This window comes from Chiloscyllium plagiosum, unplaced genomic scaffold (assembly GCF_037043375.1).
Source record: "Chiloscyllium plagiosum isolate Xiang-an unplaced genomic scaffold, Cpla_swu_hap1 HiC_scaffold_35, whole genome shotgun sequence".
Classification (NCBI taxonomy): domain Eukaryota; kingdom Metazoa; phylum Chordata; class Chondrichthyes; order Orectolobiformes; family Hemiscylliidae; genus Chiloscyllium; species Chiloscyllium plagiosum.
Genome location: NW_028270173.1, coordinates 58,726,762 through 58,743,573, shown reverse-complemented (window position 1 = coordinate 58,743,573; position 16,812 = coordinate 58,726,762). Strand labels below are relative to the sequence as shown.

General features: G+C 44.0%; 1 protein-coding gene across 1 annotated transcript; it reads left to right on the top strand.

The window, feature by feature from the left end:
* Nucleotides 1–2,349: 2,349 nt before the first annotated feature.
* Nucleotides 2,350–8,934, top strand: LOC122541646 (uncharacterized). Its single transcript, XM_087978740.1, has 3 exons — nucleotides 2,350–2,385; nucleotides 3,085–3,209; nucleotides 4,925–8,934. The coding sequence occupies exon 3, from the start codon at nucleotides 5,355–5,357 to the stop codon at nucleotides 6,552–6,554; it is 1,200 nt and encodes a 399-aa protein (XP_087834866.1). The 5' UTR covers nucleotides 2,350–2,385; nucleotides 3,085–3,209; nucleotides 4,925–5,354; the 3' UTR covers nucleotides 6,555–8,934.
* The last annotated feature ends 7,878 nt before the right edge of the window (nucleotides 8,935–16,812 follow it).

Sequence of the window (16,812 nt, the reverse complement as noted above, 5' to 3'; positions counted from 1 at the left end):
GGCCAATTCACCTAACCTGCACATCTTTGGACTGTGGGAGGGAACCAGAGTACCCAGAGGAAACCCACACAGACACGGGGAGAATGTGCAAACTCCACACAGACAGTCGCCCAAGGCTGGAATCAAACCTGGGACCCTGGTGTTGTGAGGCAGCAGTGCTAACTACTGAGCCACTGTGCTGCCCCTTTCAAAGCAGGGTGACCAGAACTACACACTGTACTCCAAAAATGGCCTCACCAACATCTTGTTTAGCTGCAACATACAATGTTCTGACCAAGTGTACCAAACATCTTCTTCTTCACTGTCCTATCTACCTGTGATGCCTGCACTGACAACCCTAAACTGTGTAAACTCTGCATTTGTTTATCTTATCAAAATGCAACACCTCACATTTATCCAAATTAAATTCCATTTGCCATTCCTAGTCCCCCTTGGTCTATCTAATCAAGGTACTATTGTACTCTTAGATAACCTTCTTCACTGTCCACGATGCCACCAATTTTCATATCATCCACAAATTTAATAATCATGCCTTCTATATTTTCATCTAAATTGTTCATGTAAATAACAAAAAAACAGTGGACCCAGCATTGATCCCTGTGGAACACCACCAGTCACAGGCCTCTAGTCTGAACAACAACCCTTCATGACCACAGTCTGTCTCCTCCAGTCAAGCCAATTTTGTATCCAATTGATAAGCTGTCCATTTTTCCCATGTGATCTAACTTTACTAATCAGTCTATTTCCCACCTGGAGGAGTGGAGGACAGTCAACGTCATGCAAATTTGAAGACACACCTTGGCAATTTTTCACATTGTCACATAGATATTGCAGCTGAACTAGAACTGCTTGGCTAAGAGCACAGATAGTTCCACTGCACAGGTCTTCAGAGCGTTAGAAATTAGCTTAAGAAAGAGAAAGAGGAGGCATTGGGGTTACATTGAAGGAGGGACGAGGGCCTGAACGGACATGGGGAACTCCCGAGGAGGGGAACAGGGTGCGATCGCGACTCCAACCACCAGAGGCCGCCATTTACAGGATTTGGAGATGCCGGTGTTGGACTGGGGTGTACAAAGTTAAAAATCACACAACACCAGGTTACAGTCCAACAGGTTTAATTGGAAGCACTAGTTTTCGGAGCGCTGCTCCTTCATCAGGTGGTTGTGGGCACCTGGTATAACCTGGTGTTGTGTGACTTTTAGCCATGTACAGGGGTTGACCTCAAATTCCCGATCGCTGGGCGCCCATCGCCGTTGCGTGGATCAGAACTACAACCCCCGTCAGGCACCGCGGACTGGCTCTCCCCAGATTTCATGCGGCCGCCTCTCACTGCTCAGGCGTGGGGTCCCACATGCAGCATGGGTAATGTAGTTCGAAGCGGGATTGTGAGCGGTTCGAATTGAGCTGAGTTCCTGTGGAAGAATCTCAGTGAAGGGGAAGCTTTCTGGGCTTGGGACTGCAATTCAGTCATGTTTGAGGAGATGGCCTGTCCCTCTCTCCAACAAATACAGGTAGACACTTCCAGAGAAAATCTCTTCAACATTTTCTCACCAAATGTGAGCTATTGTTGCAATGACCGAGGTATTTCTGGAGAAGTTGAGTTTCACAAGATTTTGGGACAAAACTGATAAATGTTCACATCTATTCTTCTATTAGAGATATTACAGTCTCAATATAAAACATTTTTATCACAAATTACAGGAACATTTTGTGAGGAAGTGTTGAAATGTTGGATTATTTTGTGTGAAACCAGCTGTAATGGTTGTGGGTCTTCCTGTGTTGATTTTCTATCAAACACAACTGAGGATACTGATCCCACACTGATGTTGTCAGTTTGAAAGCCTCTTAGTGTGAAGAATGCTCTTCTCACACTAGAAATCTCTGTCAAACATTTACCAGAGGAACTGAGACAGCAGCTGCAATAAGTGAGGTTTTATTCAGATGGGACAATGACAAGTTTAAATCCCCACCTGATCTGTTGCTCAAAGTCACCTCCATTTCCCCAGTCAGTTTCCCAAGTTTCTGGAAACTCATGTTACTCCAGAAATATTTGGTTAAAAATCACACAACACCAGGTTATAGTCCAACAGGTTTAATTGGAAGCACTAGCTTTCGGAGCGTCGCTCCTTCATCAGGTGATAGTGGAGGGCTCGATCCTAACAGAATTTACAGCAAAAATTAATGTGATGTAACTGAAATTATACATTAAAGAATTGATTGTCTGTTAAGTCTTTCATCTAATTGAATACCATGATAAATCAGAAATATTTGGATTGACTGTGAGAGACGTCAATCAGAGAGCCCACCCACTCTGCCCATTGTCTCCTCTTCCTCTTCCAGAGCTGGTTCACTTCCTATAGGGACTGAAAACCAAGTGAGGAGATGGTGAGTGAAGGAGCAGCTTTTATACAAATTGTATCCCATAATATCCACACCAATCTTCAGGCAGTCTGACTATCCTGTGGGCAGTCAGGGGTGGAAATGTCCCTTATGCTGTGTGAGAAGATCCAGCTGAGAGAGCTGTTTACTCGGTGCTTTGTGCTGAACTGTGTGACTGGAGCTGTGTGTTGGATATTGAGTGTGTTTATTGGAAGCATTTCCCTCTGATTTCCAGGCTGAGATTTGTTGATGGATTATTCCTGAATATGAGGAGGTGAGGTGTCAATATGTGGGAGGTGCAGAGTGTCTGAAGATTCTTACTAATTTCCTGTGTTCTGTGTGTGTATTGGAAGCTGTTTGTTATCCTGTGCACTGTGAGTGGTCACTTCATAGTGTGTATTTAAGTAGTTTGTAATAGTGTGTATTTATTTATCTCTTGCCCAATCTCCATTGCCTTTGACCTTGGAGCATTCCATTTTTGTAATTCTATATCTCTGCCTTTTCTCGCAACAGATTTCTGTCTTTCTCCTTGTCCCATCCACAGCTCATTCAAAACCTATTCCATTTCCAACTTCTCACAATACTGATGAAAGGTTATAGACATGAAATGTAACATCCATTTGTCCGTTTCTCCATTGATCCAGCCTGACCTGCTGACATTTAAAAGTATTTTCTATCTTTATTTCATATTACCCGCATCTGCAGTGTTCTGCTCATTGAGGGTGATGGACGAGTCTGGGACTTTTCCACATCGATACGATTCAGCGAGTGTCACTGCTCATTGACCAGTCTGGGGGCCTCCTCACTTAGGCACGTGTCCTCAGCTCTTGGTAAGTGATTTCACTGTGCAAACATCACCTTCATCTTATTCTTACAACATGTCAGGAATGTCCAAGCTTCAGTGATTTTCCTCTTGTTATTGGACTTTGTAGTGATTATTTACAGTGTTTGGTTAACCTCTTCAGAGGTCAGTTCAAACGTAACTACGTTGCACAGGACTAGAGTCACATGAAACCAGACCATGCAGTTGTAGAAGGTTCACTTTTGTGAAGATCAGTATTTGGATATTTAGGATAAGCTGAAAGTGTTTGTGTTTTTGTTTTGATTCTATTCCACAAATTCTAATATTGATTAAGTTCACTTTCACAATCTGAAGAGCAGAGATACCTTTAAGGCACGGTGGCTCAGTGGTTAGCACAGCTGCCTCACAGCACCAGGGACCTGGGTTCAATTCCCGCCTCAGGCATCTGTGTGTGGACATTGCATATTCTCCCTGTGTCTGCGTGGGTTTCCTCCGGGTGCTCCGGTTTCCTCCCACAGTCCAAAGCTGTGCAGGTCAGGTGAATTGGCCGTGCTAAATTGCCCGTAATGTTAGGTGGATTAGTCAAGGGTAAATATAGGGGAGTGGGTTTCTCTTCGGAGGGTTGATGTGGACTTGTTGGGCTGAAGGGCCTGTTTCCACACTGTAGGTAATCTAAAAAAAAACTAGATAAGCTGTTGTGTCACCATAGTCTTACCAGACCATAGGGGCTACTCTCTTATTAGAGAGGAGCAATTGGTGGTGATTTAACCTGAGGGCTACCAGAACTTGGGTGAGGGAAGAGGTTGAGAAGGAGAGTCCTTCATGATAACCTCATACCGATGATGGGAATTGAACCCCCGGTGCACATGAGAGAGAAAGGATCAGAAGGATCTGCTGATGGGGTGTGATGAAGAGATTGAGAGGAGGCTCATGTGAAGCATATCGAATTGGGCCAAATGGCCTGTTTCTCACCATAATTATATGTGTGTAACTTTCTGTGATTGTTAATCCAGCACCATAGCATTTCAACTGCCATACCTGGAGACACACTGATTGCAACATCTTCTAATATCTTCCTTAAAGAGTTTTCCTGAAAATCTTTCCCAAAAGCCTGGGTTTGGATTTGATCGTTTGGCCCAGTGCTGTGGCTGATGACTGAACTTGGGACGTGCCGTCTGAGTGAATGCAATGCATTTATATCTAATTTCCCACTATAAACCAGAACCCTTCCATCAGCTAACTGAAACAATGTTTTCCTCAGCTTCTTGCACTTCCTGCTCAGTGTGCTTTCTTCAAATAATTTTCTTCAAAAACTAGCCTTTTAGACCTCCACTGAATTAACATATTTTTCTTGAGTGTTTTTGTATGACACACAATCCTGAAGGGTAAAACTGGTTCACGCTAGCACAACACAAATTCAAGGTCAATCGATAACCCATTTTACACTCAGCCCAACTGTCTTTTCCATTACTTTAATGGTATCTGGGAAGATGGAGATCTGGGTGGAAGAAAGAAAGGAGCCACATTGTCTGCTCTTCGTCACTATCCAGTGTCCCTGCTAGAAACAGAGGATATGTGACAGTCAAGTGAGGAAATATAAATAATTTGTATCTAATTCCACCACACAGGAGAATAGCAGACTGGCACTCACTGTGGAACAGTCTGTAAACTGAGCATTCAGCCTCTTCAGCAAAGGAAGAGAGGGCGTTGAAGGAAATAATTTTTCCTTTTTGTGTTTTACAGAAAGATTGCAATGAACTACACCAGAGAATACAGCGAGGATAGACACTGCAGACAGATCCTGATCATCACCCAAGGACCAGCTGCACAACTGTGCGAAGACATCCAGTCCCAACACAGAGAAGGTTTGGCAGTGAAACCATCATCTGGAAATCGGTCAGGTCGGGGGGCGCTTCGACTCGTCATCAGATCTGAAACTGGTCAGTGGTGTGGAGCCTTCCATCAGAACCAACCTTTCTGAAGGTTCGGCTGTGGGTGATCGGTCAAGGTGCGGCTGGGAAGAAGTATGATTGGCTCCAAGTGTGGTGAGAGCTTCAATCATTCATCAAGCCTCATGAACTACTGACTGATTCTTACATAAGAGAGACTGTTCAAGTTTGAGTTGGGCCCATCATGTCATAAGACGTGTAAAGTGCATCTATTGATCTTCCCCATGGAGGAGAATCCAGTCAAGTCTGGGCTGTATGATCAGGATTTCCCAGATTCCTCAAATTTTCACATGCACCAGAGCAATCACACTGTGGAGAAGCCATTCACACGTAAGGAATGCAATCAATCATTTGTATTCTCATCAAGTCTTCACAAACACCAATTTATTCACACACGGGGGAAACTCTTCACATGCGAGGTGTGCAACAAATCATTCTCACACTCAATGAATTTCCGCGTACATCAACGCATTCATACAGGGGAAAAACCCTTCAAGTGTGAGGTGTGTGAGAAATCCTTCTCACAGTTATCAAATCTCCGCAGACATCAACGTATTCACACTGGGGAAAAACCATTCAAGTGCAAGGTGTGTGACAAATCCTTTTCACAGTTATCGAATCTTCACATACACCAACATAGTCACACAGGGGACAAACCATTCACATGTGAGGTATGTAACAAGTCATTCTCATCTTTAGTGACCCTCCATGTGCACCATCGCATTCACACAGGAGAGAAACCGTTCACCTGTGAGGTGTGTGACAAAGCTTTCACACAGTTATCACACCTCCTGGTCCATCAGTCAATCCACACAGGAGAAAAACCCTTCAAATGTGAGGTTTGCGATAAAGCTTTCACAACATCTACCAGGCTTCTGATGCACCAGAGTGTTCACACAGGAGAGAAACCCTTCCAATGTGAGGTGTGCAATAAATCCTTCTCAAAGTCATCCAATCTCCATGCACATCAACGTATTCACACAGGAGAGAAACCATTCATGTGTGATGTGTGTGACAAATCATTCTCAGAGTCATCAACACTCCGCATACATCAACGTATTCACACAGGAGAGAAACCTTTCACGTGTGACGTATGTAACAAATCATTCTCCCGCTCCTCAAAACTTCGTTCCCACCAACTTGTTCACACAGGGGAGAAGCCGTTTACATGCGAGGTGTGTGACAAATCATTCTCGCATTCAGTGAGTCTCCGTGTACATTACCGCATTCACACAGGGGAGAAGCCATTCGTGTGTGGAGTGTGTAACAAAGCCTTTGCGTGTTCATCAAGCCTCCTAGTTCATCAAACAGTCCATACAGGGGAGAAACCCTTCAAATGTGAGGTTTGTGATAAACGTTTCACACAGTCTACGAGCCTCCTGAGACATCAGAGAGTCCACACAGGACAAACCCTACAGGTATGAATTTACTGAAGAGGCTTCCAACCAGTCCTCTCCTGAGGCACCAAAGGTTTCACAAAGAGCACAGTTTATTCAAGTGTGAGGTGTGTAACAAGGACTTTGAACAATCATAGAGCCTGGTATGACACCAGATCATTCACACAAGGCAGTGATCATTAACATGCTAGGTGGGTAAATACTTGGAAGTGCATAGTAAAATAGGGCAAAGTCAACATGGTTTCATCAAGGGGAGGTCATGCCTGACAGATCTGTTGGAATTCTTTTGAGGAGGTAATGAGCAGGTTGGACCAAGGAGAGCTAATGGATATTATCTATCTAGACTTCCAGAAGGCCTTAGATAAGGTGCTGCACAGGAGGCTGCTGAGTAAGATAAGGGTCCATGGTGTTAGAGGCAACATGGATAGAAGCTTGGCTGTCTGGCAGAAAGCAGAGTGTGGGGATAACAAGGTCTTTCTCAGGATGGAAACTAGTGACAAGTGGTGTTCCAGAAGGGTTGGTGTTGGGACCACAACTTTGTTTGCAGATGATACAAATATAGTTCAAGGGCAGATAGTACTGAGGAGGCAGGGAGGCTGCAGAAGGATTTGGACAGGTAAAAAGAGTGGCAGATAAAATACAATATTTTTCTGAATGGGGAGAAAATTCAGAAATCTAACGTGCAAAATGACTTGGGAGTCCTAGTCCAGGTTTCTCTTAAGATAAACTTGCAAGTTGAGTCAGTAGTAGACTCTGTAGAGATCCCATTTGGAGTGATTTTGGGCCCCATACCTCAGGAAGGATGTGTTGGCCCTGGAGCAGGTCCAAAGGAGGTTCACGAGAATGATCCCAGGAATGAAAGGAACGTTTGAGGACTCTGGGAATTTAGAAGTTGATGGAATTTAGAAGGATGAGGGGATATCTGATTGAAACTTACAGGATGCTGAATGGCCTGGACAGAGTGGATGTTGGGAAGATGTTTCCATTGGTAGGAGAGACTAGGACCTGAGGGCACAGCCTTAGAGTAAAGGGAAGACTTTTTAGAACGGAGATAAGGAGAAAGTTCTCCAGCCAGGGAATGGTGAATCTATGGAATTCATTGCCACAGAAGGCTGTGGAGGCCAGGTCATTGAGTATATTTAAAACAGAGGTGGAAAAGTTCTGATTGTGAAGGGGATTGAGGGTGACAGGGAGAAAGCGGGAGAATGGGGTTGAGAAACCTATCAGCTATGAGTGAATGGCAGAGTGGACTCGAAGGGCCGAATGGCCTAACTTCTGTTCCTGTGCCTTATGGTCTTATAGGTGGTAAAGCATTCATAACAACTTCACCCTCCTCGAATATCTGAGGACTCACTTGGGGAGAACCCTTCAGGTGAAATGTTTGTGACGAGGCTTTTACCCACTCCTCCAAACTTCTGAAGCACCAGCGAATCCACATTGTGAGAAACCTTTCAGATATGAGATGTGTGACAAGTCTTTCACACGGCCAGTGTAGCTCTTGATCCATCAACACAGGTACACAGACCCCTGGGAGAAACCCCAACAGAATGGGTTTGAATCTGTTCGAAATCCCTGACACAGTTGTCACACCTCAAGAGTTAAATTGGATCCTCTAGCATGCATTGATTCATTGAGCCTGGTACATCATGGCTGATCTGTATCTTAGCTCTTACCTGTCTCGATTCTCTAACCTTTAATCCTGTTGCCTAACAGAAAATCTATCAATCACAGTTTTGAATTTTTCAATTGACCCCCAGCTTCAACAGATTTTTGTGGGTACAGAGTTTGAGATTTCCAGTCCCATTTTTGTGAAGAAATGTTTGTTGACATCACCCTGAACAGCCTCACTTTAATTTTAATGCTCAGTCCCTTGTTCTAGACTCTCCGAGGAACTATTCTCTCAAACTATTCGATCAGCTTGTCTACTCATCTTCAAAACAATAGACAAGAGGTGCAGGAATAGGCCATTCTGCCCTTCGAGCCTGCACCGCCATTCAATATAATCATGGCTGATCATCCTTAATCAGTATCCTGTTCCTGCCTTATCTCCATAACCCGTGATTCCACTATCCTTGAGAGCTCTATCCAACTCTTTCTTAAATGAATCCAGAGACTGGGCCTCCACTGCCCTCTGGGGCAGAGCATTCCACACAGCCACCACTCTCTGGGTGAAGGAGTTTCTCCTCATCTCTGTCCTAAATGGTCTACCCTGTATTTTTAAACTGTGTCCTCTGGTTCGGCACTCACCCATCAGCGGAAACATGTTTCCTGCTGCCAGAGTGTCCAATCCTTTCATAATCCTATACGTCTCAATCAGATCCCCTCTCAGTCTTCTAAACTCAAGGGTATACAAGCCCAGTCGCTTCAGTCTTTCAGTGTAAGGTAATCCCGCCATTCCAGGAATTGACCTCATGAACCTACGCTGCACTCCCTCAATAGCCAGAATGTCTTTCCTCAAATTTGGAGACCAGAACTGCACACAGTACTCCAGGTGTGGTCTCACCAGGGCCCTGTACAGCTGCAGAAGCACCTCTTTGCTTCTATACTCAATTCCTCTTGTTATGAAGGCCAGCATGCTATTAGCCTTCTTCACTACCTGCTGTACCTGCATGCTTACCTTCATTGACTGGTGTACAAGAACACCCAGATCTCTCTGTACTGCCCCTTTACCTAAATTGATTCCATTGAGGTAGTAATCTGCCTTCCTGTTCTTGCCACCAAAGTGGATAACCATACATTTATCCACATTAAACTGCATCTGCCCACTCACCTAACTTGTCCAGGTCACCCTGTAATCTCCTAACATCCTCATCACATTTCACCCTGCCACCCAGCTTTGCATTATCAGCAAATTTGCTAATGTTATTGCTGATACCATCTTCTATATCATTATATATTGTAAAAAGCTGCGGTCCCAGCAAGGATCCCTGCGGTACCCTACTGGTCACTGCCTGCCATTCTGAAATGGAGCCGTTTATCACTACCCTTTGTTTCCTATCAGCCAACCAATTTTCAATCCAATCTAGTACTTTGCCCCCCATACCAATGCGCCCTAATTTTACTCACTAACCTCCTGTGTGGGACTTTATCAAAAGCTTTCTGAAAGTCCAGGTACACTACATCTACTGGATCTCCCTTGTCCATCTTCAGAGTTACATCCTCGAAAAATTCAAGGAGATTTGTCAAGCATGATTTCCCTTCATAAATCCATGCTGACTCTGTCCTATCCTGTTACTACTATCCAGATGTGCCGTAATTTCATCCTTTATAATAGACTCCAGCATCTTTCCCACCACTGAGGTCAGATTAACTGGTTTATAATTTCCTGCTTTCTCTCTCCCACCTTTCTTAAAAAGTGGTATAACATTAGCCGCCCTCCAATCCTCAGGAACCGACCCCGAACCTATCGAACTCTGGAAAATAATCACCAATGCATCCACGATTTCCCGAGCCACCTCCTTCAGTACCCTGGGATGCAGACCATCAGGCCCCGGAGACTTATCAACCTTCAGACCTAACAGTCTCTCCAACACCAAATCCTGGCAAATATAAATTCCCTTAAGTTCAGGTCCTTCAGCCACTGTTACCTCAATTGGATTATCCCTTAATTTTTCTGTACTCTACAGAATACATACAAGCTCAGTCTGTGAAACCTGTTCTCATCATTTAACCTCAGAAACATTCCAGTGAATCTACGCTGGACTCCCTCCAAGAAAAATATATTCTCCTGAGGAGTGGCCCGCAGAACTGAATACAGTTCTCCAGATTGATCTTTGTCTGGGAGGACTACTATCCTGAGTATAGTGAGGGAGTGGGGTGAGTTCCCTCAGTATAGTATAATAAAAGTGTGATATGTTCACCTTACACTCTTCCAAGATTCATTTCAACTTTCTGGGATAGATCATAAGTCACTTTGAAAGACTGTTATTTTGGCGTAAATTGAATTTTGCCTTCCTTTCCTCCTTTCAATCTTCTGCATAGATTTATAACACATAATAAATCATATTTTGGCAAAACCTGATTTGTCAGTGTAGTGTTTCTATTCACTGAAATACTTAGGATCCTACAGTAAGACTCCTGTACACAATATATTGGTCAGTGTCTTTGTGGAATGGGACAATTTCTCCATCAACAGGAAGCTGTATGTTTCCTAAAGAAATAAAGACTCTTGTAAACTTCCACAAACTCAGGGTGACAACAAGTACTTCACAGGCATACCATTTTCACATTGAGAATATCCTCCGTCATGTTGTGTGGCACTATCATGATGCTAAATATGACAGACTTTGAAGAGATCAAGCAATTCAAGACCAGGCATCCATTAGGTGTTGTGGCAGACTACATGTGTGGCAAACTGCATAACAGCAAGTGATAGAGCTAAGCAATTCCACAATCAACAGATCAGATAAGTTATGTAGTCCTGCCATGTCCAAAAGTGAATTACATAACTCACTGGAGGAGAAATCTCCACAAATATCCCCATCCACACTGATGGAAGTGCTCAACATCAGTACAAAAGACAAAGCTCAAGCATTCACAACAATTTTCAGCAGAAAGGCCAAGTCGATGAATCATCTCGGCCTCCTCCAGTGGCCTCCACCATCATAGATGCCAGCCTCCAGCTAGTTTGATTCATTCTATGTGATATCAAGAAGTGGTAAGAGGCACTGGATACAGCAAAGGTTATGGGCCCACATAACATTCTAGCCATAGTACAAAAGACTTGTGCTGCAGAACTAGTTGCATACCTAGCCAAGCTGTTCCAGTATAGTTATAACTCTTCAGAACCTGAAGCAGTCCATGTCCTAATGCAGCAAGCCTCATTCCTGAAGAAGGGCTTATGCCCGAAACGTCGATTCTCCTATTCCCTGGATGCTGCCTGACCTGCTGCGCTTTTCCAGCAACACATTTTCAGCTCATAACACTGGTATTACCTGGCAACATGGAAACTTGCCCAGTTATGTCCTATACATAAAAAGCAGAATGTATCCAACTGGGCTGGTTACCGCTACATTGGTCTACCCTTGATCATCAGTAAAATGGTGGAAGGCGTCCTCAAGGGCTATCAAGTAGTACCTACTCAGCAATAACCTGCTCAGTGATGCCCAGTTTGGGTTCTGCCAGGGCCACTCAGCTCCTGACCTCATTACAGCCTTGCTTTAAACATTGACAAAAAAGCTGAATTTAAGAGGTGAGGTGAGAGTGACAGCCCTTAACATCAAGGCCATATTCTATTGACTATGGCATTGAGGACACCCAGCAAAATTGGAGTCAATGGAAAGCAGGGGCAAACTCTCCACTGGTTAGAGTCATACTTGACACATAGGAAGATGGTTGTGGTTGTTGGAGATCAATTATCTTAGAGTCATAGAGATGTACAGCACAGAAACAGACCCTTCACTCCACTTGTCCATGACTGCAGGAGTTCCTTAAGTTAATGTCTGAGACTCAACCATTCTCAGCTTCATCAATGACCTTCCTTCCATCCCAAGGTCAGAGGTGGAGATCTTTGCCACTAGTTACACAATGTTCAGTACCATTCATAACTCTTCAGAACCTGAAGCAGTCCATGTCCTAATGCAGCAAGATCCAGGCTTGGACTGAAAAGTGGCAGTAGCATTTGCACCACAAAAAGGCCAGGCAATGACCTTCACTAATAAGAAACAATTTAACTACCGCCCCATGACAGGACTGCATAGCTTATCTGATCCGTTGATTGTGGAATTGCTTAGCTCTATCACTTGCCGTCATTCGAAGGGCAGAATGGCCTACTCCTGCACCTATTGTCTATTGTCTATGACAGTTGATAGCGTTGCCATTATTGAATCCCTCACTAGCAATGTCCTAGGTGAGACAAATTAATTGGGTGACCGTTACAATCAGTGAGTGTCAACAGTAAAGATTAAGCCGTCTGCTGTTAAACAATGAATGTTCTTAACCTTGTTAACTGGCTTCACATTGTGAATAGTTTTCACCTTGTTAACTGATGTTACATACTGAATGCAACCTCATCTTGTTAAATGGTTCTACATAATGAGTGCTTTTCCACCTTGTTAACCCATTACCCTTGCCTTCAGCACCCCATTGTTAACTATAAGTTCTTATCTGATCTGATTCATGCTCAGCTGAACCTCTGGTTTCACAAAACTCAGAACTTAACTCTTTCCCTACCTGCTTATACCTTATACACATTCTCACCATGCTTCTTTTCCGTCAGGATGAATCTCTGCTGTGTCTCCTGAATTACGTCCAGAAATTCCTGCCATTGCTGTTCCACTGTCTTTCTGGCTAGGCTCCTCTCCCAGTCAATTCTAACCAGCTCCACCCTCATGACTCTGTAGTTGACTTTATTTAGCGGTAATACTGTTACCTCTGATTCTATGTTCTCCCTCTCAAATTGCAGAGTAAATTCAATCATATTATGATCACTGCCTCCTTAGGGTTCCTTCACCTTAAGCTCCATTATCAAGTCTGCTTCATTGCACAATACTAAATCCAGTATTGCCTGTTCCCTAGTAGACATCACTACAAGCTGCTCCAAAAGGCCATCTTGTAGACATTCCACAAATTCCTTTACTTTCAATCCACTACAAACCTGCACATTGAAAGCCCCCATGATCACTGTAACTTTGCCTTTCCTACACATCTTTTCTACCTCCTGGTGTATCTTGCACCCCAGATCCTGACTACTGTTTGGAGGCCTGTACAGAACTCCAACTTGTTTTTTTTTAACATTGCGGTTCCTCAATTCTACCCACACAGATTCTACACCATCTGACCCTACTTAATTTCTTACTATTATTTTAATTTCATTTCTTACTAATAAGACAACTGCTCCCCCTCTGCCCATCTGCCTAACTTTGATAGGATGTATATTCTTGAATATTCAGCTCCCAGTCCTGATCCCCTTGCAGCCACGTCTGTGTTATGCCCACCACATCGTACCTGTCAATTTTGATCTGTACCACAAGCTCATTTACCTTATTTCCCATACTGTGTGCATTCAGTCCTGTATTAACTGTCCCTCTTCTCATTGTCATTTGTTTGTCCAGTGTACTTGAAATTTGAGGCTAACCCTTTCCATACACTCTGTCCTATTTGTCCTAAAAGCAAGCCATTGCTTTTTAATGGAACATGAGACCTGGTTCTACATATTGTAATAGCCTGGAGGTGTCAGAGACAGGACCTAAATGCTAATGTCTGTTTTCTAACAGTACAGCTACTAGTGTGGTGACTGCTGCTTCAACTCCAAAAGGTAACTCGGAGTGCTGCGGCTTGAATAAACACTTGTTTCAATTCACTGATTGTTTGTGTATGTTATTCTGTCCATTCCCACAGAGATTAGATTCCCTACAGTATGGAAACAGTCCCTTCGGCCCAACCAGTCCACATCGACCCTCCGAAGAGTGACCCACCCAGACCCATTTCCCTCTGACTAATGCACCTAGCACTATGGACAATTTAGCATAGCCAATTCACCTAACCTGCACATCCTTGGACTGTGGGAGGAAACCGGAGCACCCAGAGGAAACCCACACAGACACGGGGAGAATGTGCAAACTCCACACAGACAGTCACCCGAGGCTGGAATCGAACCTGGGACCCTTGTGCTGTGAGGCAGCAGTGCTAAGGACTGTGTTTCTTTAGTAAATCTGCCAGTGGTGCTCCTTTAGTAGCAAAGCCGTCAATATGATTTCTACGGCACCCCAATCACCCTAAGAACGATCTCAAAACACCCACACTTTTAGGTAAAGACTGATTACAGATCACATCAATCCATTTCGTATCTATTTCCAATTTATCAGGTGCCATCACCATACCCAAAAAAGAGACTTTCTGCTTCAAGATCTGCACTTTCTTAGGGTTAACCTTCAACCGCACATCTGTGAGCAGAGGTAAAAGCTCATGTAGTAGGACCAGGTATTCCTGTTTGATGTAACACTGCATTTCCCATGGCTAACTCATCTAACCTGCACATCCATGAACATTATGGACAATTTAGCACGGCCAATCCACCTAACTTGCACATCTTTGGACTGTGCGAGGAAACCAGAGCACCCGGACGAAACTGGGGAGAACATGCAAACTGCACACAGACAGTTGCCCGAGGGTGGAATCGAAACCAGTGCCTGGCATTTTGAGGCAGCAGTGCTAACCACTGAGCCACTGTACCGCCCACACATCCGAGTATGTTTTCTCCTTGTGGTCAAAGGCTTTACAAGCTTTCCCAGATGCCTCAGTGGAATGTTCTATTCAGGTTCACAATCAAAAGCTGCGCTGTCTGTCATCAAGATTATTTCCCTGCTGAGTCCCAAATACAGTAATAAACTAGTTTCAGAGATGAGAGGCAAACACCATTGAATGTTCTTTCCTTTGTTTACATTTTTCAGTCCATCTACAGCATCCTCTCTATTTTATCCCTTCCACTATAATCTATTGGTATCAAGATTGTCTTCTCCGTGTCAGCCAGGGATCCTTTCCCCCCGCTCCCCTGCCATGCTTTGTGGATCAGGAAGTGCATCTCATATTGAATCACTAAGCAGGCAAGTGGAAGTTTCACCTCCTCTGTTTTATCGAGGTTGTGTAACCTTCTCAGATCATGAGAGGCATTAAACAGGTCATTGCCTGGTGAAAGAGTGGGCATGCTCCAAGCATTATCTTGTAATTGTGTGACAGAATAAGAGGTATTGTACTGAATATTCCCATCTTGAAATCCTATTCAGACTTTTTAAATGGGATTTGTTGGATTTACCAGAGGAGGCTACTTTTGCGCTTTACTCTCTGATCTCGAAAGGATTGACAGACTCCTTCTTAACTTCCTGCCCCAAAGGCTGAGATGCCTTAGGGCACAGTGGACAGGGGCAGTGACTCGGATGATATAGCTGATACAGGGAGATAAAGAGAACCTTTATTCCAGGGTGGCAGAGGGGCACACTGATCGGGATTATAATTGTATTCCCTGCTCTACTCTGAATAGTATATAATTTCACTCTCAACCAATCCTCTTTCCATTACTCTTTCCATTCCCTAATGTTTGTCTGGGTCCTAAAGTGCAGTGAAACCCTCTCTGACTGGAAAACTTGAATTGCTTGTTGGTATTTAGAATGATCAGCACGCTGCACTTGTTGCTCAGGTTGTGCTTGATGCAGTACTTTGTAAGTGTTGCCTGGAGATGTTTACATTTATTTTCCAGTTCCAAATCACACAACACCAGGTTATAGTCCAACAGGTTTAATTGGAAGCACACTAGCTTTCGGAGCGACGCTCCTTCATCAGGTGATTGTGGAGGGCTCGATCGTAACACACGCTCGATCGAGCCCTCCACAATCACCTGATGAAGGAGCGTCGCTCCGAAAGCTAGTGCTTCCAATTAAACCTGTTGGACTATAACCTGGTGTTGTGTGATCTTTAACTTTGTACACCCCAGTCCAACACCGGCATCTCCAAATTATGACTTTCCAGTTCTTTAGTCTTAATTTCTGACTCCTGTACCTGCCTATGTGCCTTCTCAGCATTTCTGTTTGCTGTCTTACATTGACATTGATAAGTTGAGAGGTAAATTACCTTCACTTGATTAGCAATCTCTAGGGATTTAACCTTTCCCTTGAATACTGTGTTTTCCAACTGGTAAACAGTCCTTTTCTGCCTGACGGCCTCTAAGGCATCAACTTTCTGACTTTAACTCACTTATCTCAGCATTTCTCCACTTTAACACCTGTGTCATGTATCAAGTTTCTGCGAATAAACAACAAATTCCTTCCCACAGACTTCCTAACTGACTGTCAATGATCCAATGCCTTGGGACTCATAGCATCATAAGCTTTCCAATACTCTGTCCACTTCAGCAATTCCTTATTCAAATATGCCTTAACCAAGCTCTCTGTCATCACAGAATCGCTACAGTGTGGAAAACAGGCCCTACGGCCCAACAAGAGTAACCCACCCAGACCCACTCCTCCACTGCACTATCCTATTAATGCACCTAACATACACATATGGGCAAATTAGCATGACCAATTCACCTAACAGCACACCTTTGGATTATGGGAGGAAACCAGAGCACCCAGAAGAAACCCCATGCATATACAGGGAGAATGTGCAAACTCCACACAGACAGTCATCTGAGGCTGGAATCGAACCCAGATCCCTGGTGCTGTGAGGCAGCAGTGCTAACCACTGAGCCACTGGGCTGCCCCTCCATTCAGATCGATTCTCTGCCATGATTTCAAAGCTAAGTTCCAATGCCAAATACAAAATGAAATCTGAAAATTTTTGCCTCTATTCT